This window comes from Schistocerca americana, chromosome 4 (genome assembly GCF_021461395.2).
Source record: "Schistocerca americana isolate TAMUIC-IGC-003095 chromosome 4, iqSchAmer2.1, whole genome shotgun sequence".
NCBI lineage: Eukaryota > Metazoa > Arthropoda > Insecta > Orthoptera > Acrididae > Schistocerca > Schistocerca americana.
Window position 1 is genome coordinate 743177045 of NC_060122.1, and position 20741 is coordinate 743197785.

The 20741-nt window shown below is 39.0% G+C and overlaps 1 protein-coding gene across 3 annotated transcripts in view; it reads left to right on the plus strand.

Annotated features, from left to right (window-relative positions):
* The window catches only part of LOC124613868 (3'-5' exoribonuclease 1-like), a 101552-nt gene that overhangs the window by 3234 nt on the left and 77577 nt on the right, over positions 1–20741 (plus strand). For all 3 annotated transcript variants that reach the window (XM_047142596.1, XM_047142597.1, XM_047142595.1), the window contains exon 2: positions 7758–8068. In XM_047142596.1, the coding sequence (XP_046998552.1) occupies positions 7758–8068 (311 nt within the window). The remainder of the gene's footprint in view (positions 1–7757; positions 8069–20741) is intronic.

Genomic DNA, 20741 nt, shown 5'->3' on the forward strand with positions numbered 1-20741 from the left:
TGTCGCGATATGATAAACCTCAATCGTGATAGGTACAATCCGACCTTTATCAAAGTCGGGAATGTGATGGTACGCATTTCTCCTACTTACACGAGGCATCACAACAATGTTTCAGTAGGCAACGCCCGTCAATTGCTGTTTGTGTATGAGAAACCGGTTGGAAACTTTCCTCATGTCAGCACATTGTAGGTGTCGCCACCAGCGCCAACTTTGTGTGAATGCTCTTAAAAGCTAATCATTTGCATATCACAGCATCATCTTCCTGTCAGTTAAATTTAGCATCTGTAGCACGTCATCTTCATGGTGTAGCAATTTTAATGGCCAGTAGCATATAAACAAAAACTGCTATTTCGGTTACCTACACGTGAGCTTACATGATAATTCCACTTCACTTATCTGTCCATTGTTACTTCCATTACAAGTCTGTTTATAAATGCAACTCATTTCTTATACAGTCAAGTGCTATTATAATTGTTAATCCTATAAGACGTACAACACTGTATTACGAAGTAGTTGTGAGTCATTGCTTTTGACTGACATTTTCTCAAGTTCTAATGGGTAACACTATTTTTCTAAGGAGATAATATTTCCTCATAGATAACTGTTTGATATACAAAACTCTGAGATGGCTCGAACTTCTTTCCAATGAATCATTCGTATGTAATATGAACATCAATGGCCCTGTTGCATTTCTCTAACACTGCTTTTGCTTCTGCATTGATAGATGACACTATTGGGGATACCATGTTGAATTCTGCATGGTAAGAAATTTTCAGTCTAATTGTGATCCTGGTTTATCAGTCCATAAAAATGTCTCATATGTTATTGATGTCATTGAATCCACCTAGTTACCCTCTGTCCATAAGCATCAAGACATTGTTCATGGAAAAGCATTATTAAGGATTAACATGACAGGCTTATCCGACATAAAAAATAAAAATGAAAAACACCCAGAAATATTCAGCATGTAAGCTGCTTAACAACATGTACAAATAATTTTGTAATGTGAATGTAAAATGACTCGTTCCACATAACTACAATTTATCGTGCAAAATTATCAGTGGAACTAACTACATACTGGTGGACACAGATAACGTCATTTTGTTCCAGATAGATTGATCCCTGAAAACATTCTAGAATTTTAGTATAAATGGAAATGAGTGACAGCATGTTTTTAGATGGGTGTGATCTGTGCTCTTTTCCAATTGGTGGTAAGTTTTCTTACTCAAGTTATCTGAAGAATATTATGGTCAAGAGTGGATTTAATCATAAATTTTGTATATAACTTGACAGGCACGCTGTCAGGCCCTGGGAGATTTAAACTTTTTTAACACTACTAGTGCTACTTACTAAGTCACTTATACACACATTGATACAGCAGCTGAATGCTGGAAACTATCCTTGATTTTTCTTTGATGGAAGAAATAGTGAGATCCATTAAATTTTTGGCGTACTGCCACAAGCATTCTATTTTGTCTCCATATATTTCTGGTGTATAACTTTCAGCCAAAACATTAGGAGAATAAATATAATATAAGTGTCTGCATTCCTGAAATTTAAAGGAGCAGTCATTCCAAAATGCAATGATTGATGGATCAAGTCAGAATTCAACATTTTGGCCTTTGTTTCTGATGAACATTGGTCGCTGTCTGATTGTGAAGTATCCACAAACAAATTTCCGTGCTCATAGGGCTTTTGGAGAAGCACCATGATAATGTTGTATTCCAGTACTTATTGTAGTTTCACACATTGTCCTACTTGTCCTTTTGGTTAATGTTAGGCCTAATATATATTTATATTTGTACTACACTTTGTAGCTGTAGTGCAGTAAACATCATTTCTTAAAGAAACTTCCTGGTATTGATTCTATGTCAAAGGGGGTCTGTATTCTCCCAGGTGTATATGTAAGTATGTGGAGTTTAACTGACTCTTCACTTGAGCCACAGTCCCACCACATGTTCTTTGCTCAAACTGAATGATTCTAGTAGCTGCCTGAGAAACGAAGTAGCCTCTACCAAGTCCATTTTAATGAACATGATGACATTTTTGTTTATTTTTGTAGCCCTGTGTGCCTTGGTGCTCATTGTTGACACAGATTTGTCTTGATCAGTGAGCCAAGTCTCTATGTGAACATAATCAAAACAATATAGTATGAAACATACCTACAGATGGCTATGACCAGTCACTTATTTGGTCACAGCTGTCTGTAGTTATATGTAATTTAATATACAGTCATAGTGTTCAGTGATATCTATGATGGATAAGCTCAATTTGAAGTAGGTCCCTAGATCACCTTGTTTGTTGTTTATGATGAACAGTGTTGTGAACGATCTGTTCTGTGTAGGTTTTTGGAACCTTTTTTGTATAATTAATGTGCACATTGGAGTGCTTCAATTATTCCATATATTTTCTGAAGTATAGATTGGCTTTTTAGCTTCTTCTGCTCCCAAAACTTTTTCAGCTTTCTGAAGTGGCTGACCTTCCTTCATCAGCTATGTTACTTTGTTTTGGTTTAAGCCTTATATCTCTGTTCCAGAAGTGGTTTAATTTGTTGGATTGTTATTTGTAACTCTTATAATCATCCTGGACTTCTTTAAACCAGTTATTCTTAGTTTTATTTTTTTCAAAAGTAGTTGAATAACTTTTTTGGTAGTCTTGATATATGGCAGAATACTTTGTTAAGTTGATTACTGATCTGATGATTCTTTGCTCTACTTTCTGGAGTTTGTCTGTTGTTAATTTGGTGTTCAACTTGAATAGTGTTTCAGTTCTCATATGTTGCTTAATGTTTAACAATGCTGTGGTAGTACTTGACTTTGGTGTTCACTGAGAGAGGAACCAAAATGCAGAGGTCATTCTGAGTAATCTGCCTGTCTTCATTTATGGTTTTATTGTCTACAACAAGTTGCCGGTTGGAATCTCACAGCCATTAAAAATCCCCAAGTATTTAAACACAAAATGAAAGAATACCTCCTTAGCCACTCCTCCTACAGTTTATCTGAATAATTGGATTCGCGAATGTAAATTCTCCTGTCTAATACTTACATTGCATTGTTCCTGATTTTGCCATTATAAAGACTGCTAATTCTGATCTGTGTAAAGTTAAAATGATTTGTTTGAAATATTAGATAATAGTACCAGCTGAGTAGTATCAGAGGAGTAGTACTGTCTTTTTTAAAATTCTAACACACATGAATAATATAATATGGGAGTAATTACCTTAATTATTAGTTTGGGTACATTAGCACTTGTCATAATTTGTTTCTAGTATACTTTACAGAAGTAGCCAGCAATTGTTGCTTCTGCCTGTATAACTTGAACCGTTACACATCCCATCATTAGAGGACTGATGGAAGATGGTGTGTGAATGAATGAATGCCACCTCATGACTGTCTTGTCAGAAATTTATGATCTCCCACTTCTTTGTTCCTCATAAATACAACCAGCTATAAACACTACGCCACTTGCAAACACTTTTGACATCCATGCACAACTCTCTATCAATTGAAGCTTAATTTTGGTTGTTTCTCAACACCTTTTGCCATTCAAAACCTAAACAACTACACAAATGTTGCAGTTGGCAGTAGTGTCCAATGGGAGCTCTCTTCCCAATGGCTGCCAAGCCAAGACTGAGTGTACCAGCAAGGTGTGCATGTGCTTGTTTGGAAATGTGGGAAGTACCATTTGCAACAACACATGGAAATAGCTGTATAACAGTTTTTCTGTGTCCGCATCATTTTTGAAGACTTTTCATTTCGGATTGCTCTTGTTATTAATTCTGCTACTTGTATGACAGCATCTGCCTTTGTAACTGAGCAACTAATGAGTCTGACCATCCTGTGGAGAACCTATGTCCAATTCCTGCTACTTCCAGGGATTTTTCTAAGGTGGGAGTATGGGAACAGGGTGCACTCGGCCTCATAATGCCAATTGAGAATTAGCAGCTCCAAGGTGTAGGTAGCTGACAATGACCAGCAGAATGGTGTGCTGACCCCATGTTCCACCACACTACATCCATATGACATCTCAAGGCAGAGGAAAGCAAAGTGACTGTTCGGTATTGAATGGTCCTCTGAACACCAAGGGACTGTACTTAACAAAAGGTACATTCCGCTACTGGGTACGTCAAACATTTTGTTATTTGCTTTTGATTAATAGCACACAGCAGTGATTGGCTATTGAGCCATGAAAATTTTTCTTGGAAGCTTGTATGAATTTAGCCCATCATAATGAGTGAGGTTCTATGTTTGAGACCATGTAGCTTATGTGAAAATAAATGTTATCCAATTTCTCTCTTTCTGAGAGCGGTGTTTTTTTGTATCCAAAAAGCCAATAGCTGGTTGCAATTTATTATATTGTGAGGTGTTCATTTAATGATTCTGATTGATTTGCAATGCAGTGAGAAGTCAGAGTATTGTACAAATATGTGGTCTTATGGCAATGTAAATGAATAAAATCTTCTAGGGTGTTGGGCCATCTCAAGTGATTGTATGTCCGTGAGCATTTTTCCAAACTCTCCTTGGAAATTTTGTCAGGTGATAAATGTGTGCCATGTGCTTTTACTGATTTCATCCTTATACAGCTGTGGTGTCGGCTGTGATACCGCAACTGCTCTGCCCATTGCTATATAAGGTAATGTTTTTGTCCCGTGTCACATTAACCTCAATGGCAGCATTCCGTTCTATGAACAGCTGCAAATTGCCTTCTTTATTAACCACTATAGCTTCCTTCATTGTGCTAGCCCAGAAACTATTAGGCCTACATTATTTTTACGTGCAGGTACTTCATGAAATTGCTTGCCATATTTGTTTGTTATTACAACCATTCTTCAGAAGACTTCTCATATGTGGTTCAGTTGTTTTGGCTAGTTTGCATCATTGAGACTGTTTCCGCTCTATGAACCTAGATTCTTAGAACCCTCCGCTTTTGGGCTGAATGGTGGTGCTAACTGAAAGAATATAGGTACATGTTCTTATGAGTAGCCTTTCTTTATCCACTGTGACTGAGACACTGATTGGGTTTTCAGTGAATCAAGGAGTCAAAGAAGGGTAAGGTAAAATCTTCTTCAATCTCCGTCCATGAAATGAAATGTTTCATCAACTGGTTAAACTACACATTAAGTTTTTAGTCTCTTCCAGTTCAGGAAAATGCTACAGAAAATGAAAAAGGCAAGTGCATAACAATTTTCATTATTAAATTTGTGAGGAGTTCTGACTAATCACTTTTTATTTGTTTGTTAAGGGGAGCCGGGATGATGAAAGTGACAAAATTAATGTTTTTTGTTTTCATTATAAAATTATTTGGAGTTTTCTGAATAAAACAAATCAAATTTCACCATTCTAAGTGTGTTTTTTATCGCTGCAAAGTTGACGCACCGCATAAATGGTTGTAGCGACTTGGTGTGTCACCTCTGATGGCGCCGCTCGCTGGGCTGCAAGCAGGGTATCTTTGCGGAATTAGACAGTGTTTTGTTTTCCAACGTTGTATGGCTTTATCTCTGTGACAAGTGACTGTTCATATCGGTAAACATAAATGCTATACCATGTGTGTTGACTTATGGAATTTGCTTTGTGTTGTTTAGCTGTTCAATTTTGCATATTTGACGAATTTTGCTCGTACCTGTTTTACGTATTTGGTTTGTGGATGTCAATATGCCCCGTTTCAGCAATCGAGTGTTTAAGAAAAGGCACAATGAGTGGAAGAAATAATCTTTTGTTGTTTTGAAGGGAGATGCTGCTCAGACTGCTCCACCGACTACTCCAAATGAATGTGATAGAACTTATTCCAGCAAGAAACTTTGTGACAGCAAAGAAAAATTTGAAAACTATGAAAGTGACAGTAATGAAGTGAATAAAATAATTAGCATTTCCTTGCTCTCTAATAATTTGAAACATAACGTATTATGCTAAGTTTGCAAAGAAAGAGGACTGGAATTGAAAATAACTTCACACATTGGTTTGGCATGTAAAATGTTATTGAAGTGTAACAAACGTGCTGCAGAAGTTTTGTTTTCTAATTCCAACAGTATTCCTCGTAGTGGTGTTAGTGGAAAGAAGGTGTATGATGTAAATGATAGGCTAGTGTATGACTTGCATTGCATTGGCAAGGGGAGTGCTCCAGGGACAATGTTATGTGGAATTATGAACTTGCCAAAAGCACCAACCAAGTTAGGATTTTATAGTGAATTGGTGGGATCTTCTGCTGAAGATATTGCTCAAGCAACAATGCAGAAAGCAGTTGAAGAAGCTGTGACAGATAATGGGAATTGTAGATATTTAGCTGTTGCTTTAGATGGATAATGGCAACGTAGAGGTCATAAATCTCTAAATGGAATTGTGACAGCTACCAGTGGAGACAGTTGCAAAGTATTTGATGTTGCTATTCTCTCAAAACATTGTAGATGTAAGGGCAATACCAAGGACGAACATAGTGAAAGTTGTGAAGCAAATTTTCACGGCACAAGTGGAGCGATGGAAGTAGAGGGAGTGAAAGCAATTTTTTCCAGATCACAGGAGTGGTATAATGTACAATACACTAACTATCTAGGAGATGGTGATTCTAAGGGATATAACGCTGTAGAGGAACTCAAACCTTATGGCACTGAAATTCACATTAAGAAACAGGAGTGTATTGGGCATGCCCAGAAGTGCATGGGGGCTTGCTTGTGCAATCTAAAGCAGACATTAGGATCCCAGAAGCTTAGTGATGGTAAGACCCTTGGAGGAAGAGGAAGATTGGCAGATGAAGCAATTGATAGATTGCAGAGGTATTATGGGTGTGCAATTAGGCAAAATACAAGAAGCATTGAGCATATGGGGAGAGCAGTATGGGCATTATTTTTTCATACTGCATCAACAATGAGCACCCACAACATGCACTGTGCCCCACATGTGATGACTCATGGTGTAAGTATCAATCAGGAAAGGAATATGCCCATAAAAACAGTTTGCCAAATGATGTAATTGATGTTATTAAGCCAATATTCAGAGTTGTCACAGCCAAGTTTATTGGAAAAGTGTTTACATGGGAATACACAAAATCCAAATCAAAGTATAAAAATTTTAATTTGGTTTAGGATTCCCAAAAGAGTGTCTGTACAGATAAAAACATTGCATTTTGGAGTGTATGATGCAGTGGCAACATACAATGAAGGAAGTTTTATCAAATGTGATGTGCTGAATAAAAAGGGAAGAAAAGACCAGTGAAAAGGAAACTAACACTGGAAAAAGAAGAGGATGCTGAAAATCCATCATATGAGGCAGGAATGTATTAAAAAACTTTGGAAGCCATTTCCCATAACTTTAAAATTTTCATCTTTGAGGAACATTTTCTCATAAACTGCTAACAGCATATCAATGAAATTTATACACAATGTTGTTTACTTCATTTCCTTCATTTTTATAACAAATTGTAAAAAAATATTGTTAATTCAAGAGTTGTAGAAGAAAAAGTGCAAAATTTTAGGGAAAAATTAAGCATTTGTTTAAAAAAAACTGTTAAACAAAAACCAATAAATATTTCTTAACATGGCATTATAGCTTTTTAGAGAAATATTCACCGAACTTAGTCCAAATTTCAGAGCAATATGTTTAATGGTTTTAGAAAATATGTTCCTTTTATTTGCTAAAATTAACATGGAGGATATGGATCGTTCCGGCTCCCCTTAAGTACTGGTTTATGAATAATTTTGCTATTAATCTTGTACTGCATAATACTTATCAGTTCGCTGAATTTCAAGAAAGTTTGTTTATTTGCAGGCTGATGATGCTAAAGAGCCCATTGCTAAGACACTGGGAAGCTCTCCTTATAGTGATGCAGTGTATCATGAGCTGTCGAGGTTAAATGGCCAGGTTAATAGAATGAACAAGCAGACACTAATACAGAAAATGAGGAGCCTACGACTGAGCACAGAAGGATCAACAGATGTTCTAAAAAAGCGCCTGAAGAATTATTATAAGAAAAGGAAGCTGGCTACAATCAATGTGACTTCTTCTCATAAACTTTACCCATATTATGTGATTGTAGATTTTGAAGCTACGTGTGAAGAAGTAAATCCACCAGATTATCCGTAAGTTAACAAGTCATCTTCTTTGCTGTACATTTCATTGTGAACCTTGGCCTCTTAAAACACTTCTGTCAGTTACCATGATCCAACACTCTAGCAGCCCATTTTTGCAGGCCTCCCATGACTTATCTATTTATCTGGTCTTCAGTGGGGTTGATGGACCTCTGGATTTTCATCTTAACAGCCTCTTACTTTCTTCCATATCACTCATCAGTGCCAAGTGCCTCGCCAATCACAATCTGGATGATTTCACTATTTGTGTGATATGTGGGTATCTAAAGTGTACAGTTCATGATTATACCCTCCTTCACAGCTTGGATCAGCAATTTTTTGAATTACTTCTCTCTCTCTCACTCTCTCTCTCTCTCTCTCTCTCTCTCTCTCTCTCTCTCTCTCTCCCTCCCTCCCTCCCTCCCTCCCTCCCTCCCTCCCTCCCTCCCTCCCTCCCTCCCTCCCTCCCTCCCCCTCTCTCTCTCCCCCTCTCCCCCCCCCTTCTCTCTCTCTCTCTCTCTCTCTCTCTCTTTCTCTCTCTCTCTCTCTCTCTCTCTCTCTCTCTCTCTCTCTTGCTCTCTCTCAAAGACATTTACCATTCCAATATTGTTCGATGTTAATGACCAAGTTCGAGGCATTACGGAAAATAATTTTTTTGGTACATTGTTTTATTTGAGGTGGGTGAGTGTCAGTCCCAGATATTTAGCCCAGTGTTATTGAGGGTGGTTTGTTCTTGTGGCAGCCATATATTTTGCTTCCTGTTAGTTGCTATGCAATCCCACATTCCTGCTGACTTGCTCAAGACAGAGTTCTTGTATCTATACTATGTCATCAGTATAAGTGAGTATCTGCACTGATTTATAAAAGATCATTCCCCTGTTCAGCAGGTTTGTGTTCTTCGTGACCTCCAAGGCAATGTGAAAAATGGAGACACGCCATCATATCTCCTCGCTTTATATCTAGTGGATGAGACTCCATTACTCCCATTTTTATTCTATTCTACTCCTCAATCATTGTAATTCTCACAAGCCTCAAAAATTTTCCAGGAGTTCTTAGTCCAGTCCAAGCACAGGACAATGGCAGTCTGACCAGGCTATCAAATGCTGATGTGTAGTATGTGAGGAATTGATGCATGTCAGTCCTGAATTCAATTGTCTTTTCTAAAATTTGCCTTAGGATAAAGCTGTGATCTGATATGATGATTTCCCTGGTAGAAATCCACATTGGAGAACGTCAAATCAGACACCTTTCAGCTGTCTGATTTTCAAACTGTTATTGGGCTACCAGTTTCAGCGATATATTACGCCATCTTCGGGCTCCTGTGTACAGACAACAGTATGAAACAGATAACAAAAGCGGGTGGTGCAAGTCTTATATACAGTGGTAATGTGTAATAACATTACAATACCAAACTGTACAGGAAGTTACATCAAAGTTACAGCTAAATTATGGAGTAAAATAAGAGAACAGTTGCACGCTGTATATCATAAACTAGGAGCAAAATATGTATGTCATATAATCGTAAAAAGAACCTACTAAGTGGAGGTCAATATTGCGTATGATGCATAGGTAATCACAGTGTAATGCTAATCCAATATGTGTGAAATGACTAGTGTAAAACAGTGTAGTCGTATCTGATGAATCCACAATGAAGGTGAAACATTTGATTCCATTTTGTCATATAGTAATAAAACATAAACCACTTTCTGAGGTGAACCCCTCATCATCATGTTCCATACACTAACAACTAATAAAACGAGAATATAAAGTTACATCAATATCATTTATCAATTACAGACTCATAAGATCCAAATTATTTAATGAAACATGTTTAATAAACCAAACTATGAATCTATAACAGCAAAAATAATCAATTATTGACAGTATAATGTAAACTGATAGACAAAAAATTTGTTCACTAAGTGGCAGCAGGAGAGCAGACACAAAAAGGTTTAACTTTTACATGCTTTCGGAGCCAATGGCTCCTTTTTCCTTTGCCTTCAACTCTTCTGCCAGAAGGAGGAGCCACTGGCTCTGAAAGCTTGTAAAAGTTAAACCTTTGTGTGTGTGTGTGTGTGTGTGTGTGTGTGTGTGTGTGTGTGTGTGTGTGTGTCCTTCTGCCACCGCTTGGTGAGTAGATTTTTTTATCTATCCATTTACATTAAACTATGAATGTAATGTAGTATACTGTAACAAATTCCCACTAACCAGTAAGTTATTATGAAAGTGATAAGTCTGCTGGTAAGCAGACGTGTGGCTGGATGATATGCAAAACCATAAGCTATGAAGTAAGTCTAAGGAAAAGTACTGCAATACATGTGCATTATATAGAAAGACACTCATTTCAATCGGAACAACCAGACACATATCTTTATATGTCGTGTAGCCTAGCGCTTAAGCTGGCGAAGAAAGGATAGTATGACCTTTGACAGAAAAGCCACCAGAACAGAATATACCATACAATGTATAATATGTCAGTTGGTAGCTTTGTGAGTAGATGGTTAATTGAGAATGTGGATGTCAATGAATGTACATTGTGAGATCAAAAGTATCCGAACACCTGGCTGTAAATGACTTACAAGTTCGTGGCGCCCTCCCTCGGTAATTCTGGAATTCGGTATGGTATTGGCCCACCCTTAACCTTGTGACAGCTTCCATTCTTGCAGGCATACGTTCAATCAGGTGCTGGAAGGTTTCTTGGGGAACGGCATCCCATTCTTCACGGAGTGCTGCACTGAGGAGAGGTATCGATGTTGGTCGGTGAGGCCTGGCATGAAGTTGGCGTTCCAAAACATCCAAAAGTTGTTTTATAGGATTCAGGTCAGGACTCTGTGCAGGCCCGTACATTACAGGGATGTTTTTGTTGTGTAACCACTCCACCACAGGCCATGCATTATGAACAGGTGCTCGATTGTGTCGAAAGATGCAGTTGCCATCCCCAAATTGCTCTTCAACAGTGGGAAGCAAGAAGGTGCTTAAAACATCAATGTAGGCCTATGCTGTGATAGTGCCACACAAAACAACAAGGGGTGCAAGCCCCCTCCATGAAAAACACGACCACACCATAACACCACAGCTTCCAAATTTTGCTGTTGGCACTACATACGCTGGCAGATGACATTCACCGGGCATTCACCATACCCACACCCTGCCATCATATCGCCACATTGTGTATTGTGGTTTGTCGCTCCACACAACATTTTTCCGCTGTTTGATTGTTCAATGTTTACACTCCTTACACCATGGGAGGTGTCGTTTGTCATTTACCGGTGTGATGTGTGGCTTACGAGCAGCCGCTTGACCATGAAATCCAAGTTTTCTCATCTCCCACCTAACTGCCATAGTACTTGCAGTGGAGCCTGATGCTGTTAGGAATTCCTGTGTGATGGTGTGGATAGTTAGGAGGTGAGGTAGTGATGGAATTAAAGTTGTGAGGGCGGGTCGTGAGTCATGCTTAGGTAGCTCAATTGGTAGAGCACTTGCCCACAAAAGGGTCCCGAGTTCGAGTCTCACTCCGGCACACAGTTTTAATCTGCCAGCAAGTTTCAAGTCTGGATAGATGTCAGCCTATTACACATTACGACCTCTTCAACTGTTGGTGGTCTCTGTCAGTCAACGGAAGGGGTCAGTCTGTACGCTTTTGTGCTGTATGTGTCCCTTCACGTTTCCACTTCACTATCACATTGGAAACAGTGGACCTAGGGATGTTTAGGAGTGCGGAAATCTCGCGTACAAACATATGACACAAGTGACACCCAGTCACCTGACCATATTCGAAGTCTGTGAGTTCTGTGGAGCACCACATTCTGCTCTCTCACAATGTCTAATGACTACTGAGGTCGCTGATATGGAGTACCTGGCAGTAGGTGGCAGCACAATGCCCCTAATACGAAAAACATACATTTTTGGTGGTGTCCAGATACTATTGATCACATAGTGTACCAGAACACTGCAATCTGAATAAACACCCATGTCAACTAATAAAAGTAGAAGTCACATGGAAAAGAACACTCATCATGTACCATGAAATCAATGTAAAGAGGGAAGAACTCACAACACTAACACCATAATGCCAACAAATGTGGTGTAACAACCATCATGGTTACATGTTGAAGAATGAAAGTAAGCAATTAGGTCAAGGCAACATTAACTTAAGTCTTACAGGGCTTGTGAAAAATCTAGGAAGGTACAATAAACTAACACCATCTGCATTATTTCAAGAATCTAACTGCATGATTGTAGAGCAGTCTAGAAAAATGATGTTACAGACTTTGTAAGGAATATGTGTAAAGAGATATTCCTGTACATGTTGAAGACCAGTAAAACAATATCGTGTGTAGTTACATGTTTGTTGTACGAAATTATTAGCAAGAAGTACAACAGTCAAACTACGGTTATGTATTCCTTGTTGAGCGGTGTCTCATATACAGTACACATGAAACCATTGCACTCAGTACTGAGTCATAACCAGGAAACTATGTTAATGTATTCTAATATACAGGTAAACACAAATGTAAAGTAGAACCCCATTTTAATTATCAATGAACAAAATGATAAAAAATTTAAAACGTACAATCTTTTGTACATTAGTCTACAACCATACTTGGGGAACCAAGCCTGTGTATTTCAAGTAGATCAATCCTGGAATGTACAAACAAGGCTGTTCGAAGGAAAAACACTGACTATTGAAAGTCGAGAAGCAAGGGCATACTCTCACCCAGAAACTAAAACTGCTAGGGACTCAACATGAACAGTTGTGTAAAAAGATAAGAAAATGAGCATATCAGTAAAACATAAGCAGTCTCAGTGCGCCTATCCAGATCAGCATATAAACAATTTTGTCAGCAACTGGTAGGTCAGCTGTGGCATAGAATAGCGGAATCTAGTCAAGAGTGTTAGATCTAACAAGGCCCCCCTCCCTCCCCCCAGCACCACCACAACCTTAAGGAGCCCGTAACAGTTGAGGACATGTCATTACTAATCACAGTGGTGCATAAAGGATAGAGGGAAATATTACGTGATAACTCGTGACAGCAGTATGGTCAATACAATTCAAATATAAAAGGTTAATGGAAGTAGCACATACATTAATGTTAATTATATTACATATAGTTCAAATGAATTAGTGCTATGGCAGCGTATCAGTGGGAACACACAAATAAGTGTGTAACTAAATGATAATTTGTATATGATAGAGGCAAATACCATGTAGTAGAAAAACCACAGAAAACGACTACACAGTGAGAGATCACCACAAATAATTATTTGTAGTTAGAACATCCGGCTATTCAAGTATGTCATGTGCAAACATTGCTGCATTCCTAATTGCATGAAATGAGAATTCGAATGCAGTTACCTAGACATCTACCATCCTTACTCATACTGTACTCGTCATACTTCTACTGAAGAATGAGGAAGTAGAATTGGAAACATCAAGAATAGGAAAGTACATATTGTCAGTAAAACTGTACTCATTATACTTCTAATGAAGAAAGGAAAGAATAACAAAGAGGCATAATACAAAATCCCAGTACTTTGAAGGTGCATGTTGTCAACAAACTGAGTGATATATGCTTAAAAGCACTGTAGTAGTTACGCACCAAAACCTTACATTAAAAATACGTGAAAAAGCAACATACGAATGAAGGCTTTCCCTGACCGAGGTGTAGGAAAATGGAAATGAGCGTATGGCATCGTTGGCTCTGAGGCCCCATCTGGGGAAGTTCGGCCACCAAGTGCAAGTCGTATTTCAGTTGACACCGCATTTGGCGACTTGCGCGCTGGTGATGAGGATGAAATGATGATGAGGACAGCCCAACACCCAGTCCCTGAGCGGAGAAAATCTCCAACCCAGCTGGGAATGGAACCCGGGCCTGCTTGCATGGGAGGCGAGAACGTTACCACCCAGCTAAGCAGGTGGCCGAGGTGCAGGAAGATTCCAATTGCGGTTCCAGTCAAAATAGGTGCCAGCAGACAAAGAGTGATATCTGTAGATTTCTGTCCAAAAAAAATGAGACGTAGAAAGTAACAAATGAAAGGAGACAACTCAAGTAACTACAAAAGATAGAAAATAACGCATGTACCTACAGTTTAGTATATTATCACTGTATATAAAACCTGCACCACCCCCATTTGTTATATGTTTCGTACTGTTACCATTTTTTCTGCACACGAGGTAGATGATGACATAATATATCGCTCAAACTGGTAGCCCAATAAAATAATAGTTTGAAAATTAGATGGCTGAATGGTGTTTGATTTGACATTCTGACTGAATAGCCGAGGTTCCGCAACCATCTCTGAAAAGATGGACATACAGAAATCCACATTGGTATGAGCCAGTCTCTCTTTGAGCAGTTAGGAGGAAACAATCAAACAGTATGCTGGAGAATACTTATCCCAAGTTTATCAGTGTAATTCCTCATTAGTTGTCACACTTCTTCTTTCTTGTGTATAACTTGTCCTTCATTGCAGGGGCATTTCCTCCTCTTCCCATACTGAAATGGGCAGCTTTAAGAGAACCAAGGTAGCAAGTTACATGTTATTGTTGTGGTCTTCGGTCCAGAGACTGGTTTGATGCAGCTCTCCATGCTACTCTATCCTGTGCAAGCCTCTTCATCTCCGAGTAACTGCTGCAACCTACATCCCTCTGAATCTGCTTACTGCATTAACCCCCCCCCCCTCCCCCTCCCCACCCGCCACACTTCCCTCCAGTGCTAACTAAATTGGTGATTCCATGATGCCTCAGAATGTGTCCTACCAACCAATCCGTTCTTGTAGTCAAGTTGTGCCACAAATTACCCTTCTCTCGAGTTCTGTTCAGTACCTTCTATTTAGTTACATGATCTATCCCTCTAATCTTCAGCATTCTTCTGTAGCACCACATTTCAAAAGCTGCGGTTCTCTTTTTGTCTGAACTGTTTATCGTTCATGTTTCACTTTCATATATGGCCACACTCAATATGAATACTTTCTGAAAGGATTTCCCGATACTTAAATCTATACTAGACATTAAAAAATTTCTCTTCATCAGAAATGCTTTTTTTGCCATTGCATATTTTATATCCTCCCTACAATTTATACCTCTCTACTTCGACCATCATCAGTTATTTTGCTTCCCAAATAGCAAAACTAATTTTCTCCTTCTAAGAGTCTCACTTTCTAATCCAATTCCCTCAGCATCTCTTGCTTAATTCGACTACATTCCATTATCCTGGTTTTGCTTTTGTTGATGTTCGTCTTATATCCTCCTTTCAAGATACTGTCCATTCCATTCAGCTGCTCATCCAAGTCCTTTGCTGTCTCTGACAGAATTATAATGTCATCGGTGAACCTCAAAGTTTTTATTTCTTCTCCATGGATTTTAATACCTACTCCAAATTTTTCTTTTGTTTCCTTCACTGCGTGCTCAATATAGAGATTGAATAACATCGGGGAGAGGCTACAACCCTGAGTCACTCCCTTCCCAACCACTGCTTCCCTTTCCTGTCCCTAAACTCTTCTAACTGCCATCTGGTTTCTGTACAAATTGTAAATAGCCTTTCACTCCCTGTATTTTACCCCTATCACCTGTGGAATTTGAAAGAGATTATTCCAGTCAACATTGTCGAAAGTTTTCTGTAGGTCTGCAAATGTTATAAATTTAGGTTTGCCTTTCCTTAACCTATTTTGTTTGAGAAGTCATAGGGTCAGTATTGCCTTGCGTGTTCCTACATTTCTCCAGCATCCGAACTGATCTTCCCCGAAGTTGCTTCTACCAGTTACCATTCTGCTGAAAAGGATTCATGTTAGTTTTTAGGAACCATGACTTATTAAAGTGATAATTCGGTAATTTTCATACCTATCAGCACATGCTTTCTTTATAATTGGGATTATTATAGTCTTCTTGAAGTCTGAAGGTATTTTGCCTGTCTCCTACATCTTGCTCACCAGATGGAAGAGTTTTGTTATGTCTGGCTCTCGTAAGGCTATCAGTAACTCTAACAGAATGTTGTCTACTTCCGGGGCCTTGTTTCAACGTAAGTCTGTCAGTGCTTTCTCAAATTCTTCTTGCAGTATCACATAGCTCCCTTCTCATCTTCCCATATGTCCTCTTCCATTTCCATAATATTGCCCTCAAGTAGTTCTCCCTTGTATAGACCCTCTATGTACTTCTTCCACGTTTGTGCTTTCCCTTCTTTGCTTAGGACTTTGTTTCCATCTGATCTCTTGGTATTCATACAGGTGATTCTCTTTTCTCCAAAGGTCCCTTTGATTGTCCTGTAGGCAGTATGTGTCTCATCCCTAGTGATATATGCTTCTACATCCTTACATTTGTCTTCTAGCCATTCCTGCATAGCCATTTTGCATTTCCTGTCGTTCTTATTTTTTAGATGTTTGTATTCCCTTTTGCCCGCTTCATTTATTATGTTTTTTCCTTTCATCGATTAAATTCAATGTCTCTTGTGTTACCCAAAGATTTCTACAAGCCCTCGTCTTTTTACCCACTTGATCCTCTGCTGCCTTCACTATTTTGTCTCTCATAGTTACCCATTCTTCTCTTACGGTATTTGTTTCCCCTGTTCTTGTCAGTCATCCCCAAATGCTCCCTCTGAAACCCTCTACAACCCCTGGTTCTTCCACTTTATCCAGGTCCCATCTCCTTAAATTCCTGCTTTTTTGCAGTTTCTTAGGTTTTAATCTACAGTTCATAACCAGTAAACTGTGGTCAGAGTCCACATTTGCCCCTGGAAATGTCTTACAATTTAAAATCTGATTCCTAAATCTCTGTCTAAGCATTATATAATCAATCTGAAACTGTCCTATGTCTCCATGTGTTTTCATGTATACATCCTTCTCTCATGATTCTTAAACCAAGTGTTAGCTATGATTAAATTATGCTCTGTGCAAAATTCTGCTAGGCGGCTTCCTCTTTCATTCCTTTCCTCCAGTCCCCATTCACCTACTACTTTTCCTCTACTCCCTTTTCCTACATTTCCTCAGTCTCCTCCTCATCTGCAGTGCTAGTTCGCATATAAACTTGTACTACTGTGGTGGGTGTGGGCTTCATGTCTATCTTGGCTACAATAATGTGTTCATAGTGGCTTACGTTTCTATTCATTTTACTCATTATTAAACTCACTCCTGCATTACCCCTATTTGATTTTGTATTTATAACCCCGTATTCACCTGACCTGTTCCTCCTGCCACCCAACTTCTCTAATTCGCTACATAATAAGTTTTAAAAGTTTTATTTCTCCCATGCTAAAATTTATTTTTATTTTATCTGACAAACTTCTGCAGTTCATCTCTTAATCTTTCCTGTCTTTAGAACCCTTTATAAAGTACCTGCTATAAATCCATCTCATAGAAACAGAATGGTTTTATTTGTTTTAGATGGTATTGGAATGTTAAATTGTTTGTGCCTAACTTAGCAACTTGTCCTGTGCCTGTCCAGGAACTGAAATGTTTGGCAGATGATTTATGTGCTTTCTGTTACGAGTCCTACAAACATCAAGATACAGTAACTCTTTTGCATGTGCATCACTCAGTCTTTTTTTTTGTCACAGAATTTGTATAGGCTGCATAAAGGCTTCTTCATGATGGTCACTGCACACATGATAAAGTGATTATATAAGTTCTAACAGATTAGATGAACCCTGGCTGATTAGTAGTCGTCAGTCAAAGACAGTTCAACCACTTTTGAAGTGAGATCGTCTTGGCAGAGACAGAACCAGTTGAATTTCACATATGAATCAGGCAGCATTGGTGCTGAGGCGATGGTTTGAAGTAGGTATTATGAGAAACAGTTGTTTCACATTGCCAACACTGGGCTCTTGTGACACGGCAAAGTGAGTAGTCTGTCTCCAGCTGATTATTTGTAAAGGCAGCAAATTTCCATAATGAAACTGACAGTGCTAATTTAAATTTTATTAAAGAACTGACAGCTAAAACATCTCTTGGAATATACAATATTATTAAAAGATAGTTGCTGCTCACCATATAGCGGAGATGCTGAGTCGCAGATAGGCACAACAAAAAAGTGTCATAAAAGGAAGTTTTCGGCTGACAAGACATTTGTCAAAAATAGATCTCTCTCTCTCATACACACACACACAAAAACACACACACACACACACACACACACACACACACACACACACACACACACACACACACACACGCGCGACTGCCATCTCTGGCAGCTGAAGTGACACTGGGAGTGGTGGCAGCAGCAGCAGCAGCAGCAGCAGCAGTAGTAGTAGTAGTAGTAGTAGTGCCTGTTGGGAGAGGCAACTGGGCGGGTGTGTGGAGGAGGCTGGGGTGGGGAGGGGGAGGAATAGCAGGGTAGGGGTTGGGGACAGTGAAGTGCTGCTGGCGAGCATTGCAGGGACGAGGTGGATAGAGGGTAGGGCAGCTAGGTGCAGTTGGGAGGTTAGTTGGAGGCCAGGGGAGAGGTGATGGTGAGGGGGGGGTGGGGGGTAGGGGGGTTAGTGGAAAAGGAGAGAAGTAAAAAGGCTGGGTGCATTGGTACAATAGAGGGCTGTGTAGTACTGGATGTTTGAGGACAATGACTAACAAAGGCTGAGGATACAGTGATTTGCGAATTGTGTTATATATATTCATAAATACTAGGGGGTATTGTCTGTTGCCAAAACCTCCTCTTTGAATCTAATAAACATTAGAAAATGCCTTTCTTCAATGGAAACTGTCGCACATGAAAAACGGGGTGCTTTGAAGATTATATTCATAGCACAGATATGTAAACTTATTTTTTGCATATCAGAGATTGCTTAAAAGTGATCTCTGCCTCCTGCCTGTCATCTCTATAACACTGTATTTCGTGGTGTCTGAAGCTAATAAGAGGACTATCCAGGAAGTTACCTCAGTTTTCATGTTGGATGGGAAATAGAAGGGGAACAGAACAGTCATTACACTGACTCACACCGTAAGTCAGTGTACTTAAGAGGGTGATAGTGACAAAGCGATATTGCTTCTTGTTCGCCTATGATAGCCATTATAGTTGAGTGTTGCACTTGAAACTCCTCGTAAGTATGAACTTTGTTATGTGATACAGATTTTAGAATGCAAAAAATGAAGTGGCCTAGTAAGAAAAGAGATGAGGAGGTTCTCCACAGAACCACCGAGGGAAGGAAATTGTGAAAAACACTCACTAGTAGAAAATAAAGCAGGGGGAGTCAACCTTTTTTACTTGCTGCCCAGTTTTATATGTCTGTTACTAATAAAATTTCCTAACTGCCCACCAGTTCAACAATAATGGTGTATTACAAAGTAGGGAATTAACTTTACTTTATAAAATTTATAAAGCAGAGATACAGTAAGTTAAAGCATATAATATAATTACTTACAAAATACTTATCTCCAAATTTTATGAAAACCTTATGAAAATGTTTTTATTGCTGCCTACTGTCCACAATGAAAGCATAAACACACACCAGTGGGCAGCAGGGAGAAGGTTCACTATCACTGAGGTAAACGATGATAAGGCATGTTAATACATCCGGGCATAACTGCCGTGGTACTAGATGGAACTGTAAAGGGCAAAAACCAGAGGGGAAATCAGAGGTTGGAATATATACAACAAAAATAATTGACGACGTTGGGTGTAAGTGCTACCCTGTGGTGAAGAAGCTGTCACAGGAAATGAAGTCATGTCAGGCCTCATCAAACCAGCCTGAATCTTAGTGACTAAATACAATAGCTGTTGATGCTCATCATTTGCACTGGGTATGGACCAGAGAATGAGGGTATTGTGCATCACTGATGTTTGTTTAAGAATGGAAGGGCAAATATGCATGGTGATGATGGCAGTGGCTGCTTATATGTAACCAGTAGAGACTGGAAAATGTAACATCTATTTTGGTGAAATTTGCATCTATGTTTGTTGAAATTTTCATCTTTTTTAAATGATTGGCTGAATGGATTTAAAAGGTTGTCACACTACATGAGTGAAGACAATGCTGTAGTGCTTTGAACTTGTTAGCTAAAAAAAGTGCTGATTGGGGAGCTGTTTGACTGGAATGGTTGCTTCTGCAAAAACTTCAACAGTTTTTTCTTTCTTTTTTTTTTTAAAAAAATGGCCATTGTTTTCATCTTTTGACTGTTTTAAGTTTGCAAAAAAGATTGTTCTGTTGAGACAGTAGCATCCCACCCATGAACTGAATGCAGCTCTTATTTAATGTGTTCCTCAACATTATATTTCTTTTCCCATCCAATTCGATGATTATAAAATCAGCAGAATATTAATTTTGACCGTTCATGGGCACTCATAGCCGTGCGACCCATACTTGACAATGCTACTGGTAGGACAAGGAACTTAACATAGAAGTACGAGCAAAAATAACTCTATTCGAATATTAGAGGAAGAATTTTGATGCAGCCGAAATATGTGAATGGTTTTGTTTTCCGTTCACCATAGTGCAATGTGTGAACACCATGTACTAACAGACATATGGGAGCTTAAGCAAACTAGAATTTTGAGCACCGGAGGTAAGAGGACCAGTGTGGGGAAACAAGCCCCACCTTCCTCTCACGGGGCAGCAACCTACACTCTTGTTTGTGAAAGTAGAACTGACACAGGGATCACTGATCCCTCCTGGTGTTGTGAGGGCTGTAATTGAAATCTGTGATGGGTCAAGAGTAGTCTTTTCCTTCATTTTGAAATAAGAAAAGAAAACAATGAGCA